The 1,023-nt window shown below is 51.9% G+C and overlaps 1 protein-coding gene across 1 annotated transcript in view; it reads right to left on the bottom strand.

The window, feature by feature from the left end:
- DSCAM (Down syndrome cell adhesion molecule) overlaps positions 1-1,017 on the bottom strand; it is a 474,915-nt gene extending 473,898 nt beyond the window's left edge. Inside the window, exon 1 of the mRNA XM_014532929.1 lies at positions 952-1,017. Coding sequence (XP_014388415.1) covers positions 952-994 — 43 coding nt within the window. The 5' untranslated portion in view covers positions 995-1,017. The remainder of the gene's footprint in view (positions 1-951) is intronic.
- Positions 1,018-1,023: the final 6 nt, after the last annotated feature.

The following is a 1,023-nucleotide window of genomic DNA, read 5'->3' on the forward strand; positions in this document are numbered from 1 at the left end:
CCGCCCCTGCCTCCCTGCCCTCCTGGGGAGGGGATTCTGCTTAATGCTTTAATTTTAACTGTCAGCAAGTCATACATTTTATGCAGATTTGTGTTCCAAATCTGAACTAGGAATTGACGCTGTAGCGACTCCCAGGCAATGCCAAAGGATGACAATTTCCTCTCGTTCCCAAATAAGAGGGAGCCATTCATACATGTAAGTTCATATTTACGCGGTGACAGGCAGCCGAAGGTGCAGTCACACTTACTAATTGGGTCTGACTCGGAGCCATCGCTGTTCAAATGCCCAGGAAGAAAGCTGTTCAAAATGTACTATCGGGTGGGCATGAGGCAAGCACGGCTCTTCACCATCTTCCCCGGTTTCATCTGTACAACCATACAGGTGTTTTTTAAAAACTGGTCCACATCTCGGATGATGTAATGCTTATGAGTGCATATTTTTCTATAAATGCCTGCGAGGACAGTGTAGTACCCAGAAGGTGGGGGCGGGGCGGGAGGGCAGATCTTTCTTCCAGCAGCCACCGGGGGCCAACTGGAACCGAATTAAAGGGCACGTTTTAAATGCTCATCAAGCTTGGCACCTGAAGGCAGATGCCCCTAATGGACCCTCCACCTGCCTGCACCAGGACTGCCACGTCCGCCTGGGGGTTGTAATGCGTCCAAGGGCCCCTGTCCTAGGCTTCCTCTCCCCGCACCAGGTTGGTTCTGAAGGAGGGGCCACCTAGAACCGGAGTTGTCACTTTGCTAGATAAGCGCCTCGACATGATTAGAAAGCAATATTCCCGGCCTCCTCATTGCCTCCTCTCCTCCCAAGGAAATTTAAAAAAATAAAAATAAAAGCATGATAGTGTCAGCAAGCAAAGATGGGGAAACCAGGCAAGACTTCCCATGCATCCAGCCCCCCACTCCCGTCCTAGGAGAAACGGGAATCATCGCAACCCGCAAGGCTCACCATTCGCGAAGCTCTGGAACAAGGAGAGGGCCAGTATCCACATGCCCCTGCTGCTCCCCGGCCTCCCGCGAG

This window comes from Myotis brandtii, unplaced genomic scaffold (assembly GCF_000412655.1).
Source record: "Myotis brandtii unplaced genomic scaffold, ASM41265v1 scaffold923, whole genome shotgun sequence".
Lineage (NCBI taxonomy): Eukaryota > Metazoa > Chordata > Mammalia > Chiroptera > Vespertilionidae > Myotis > Myotis brandtii.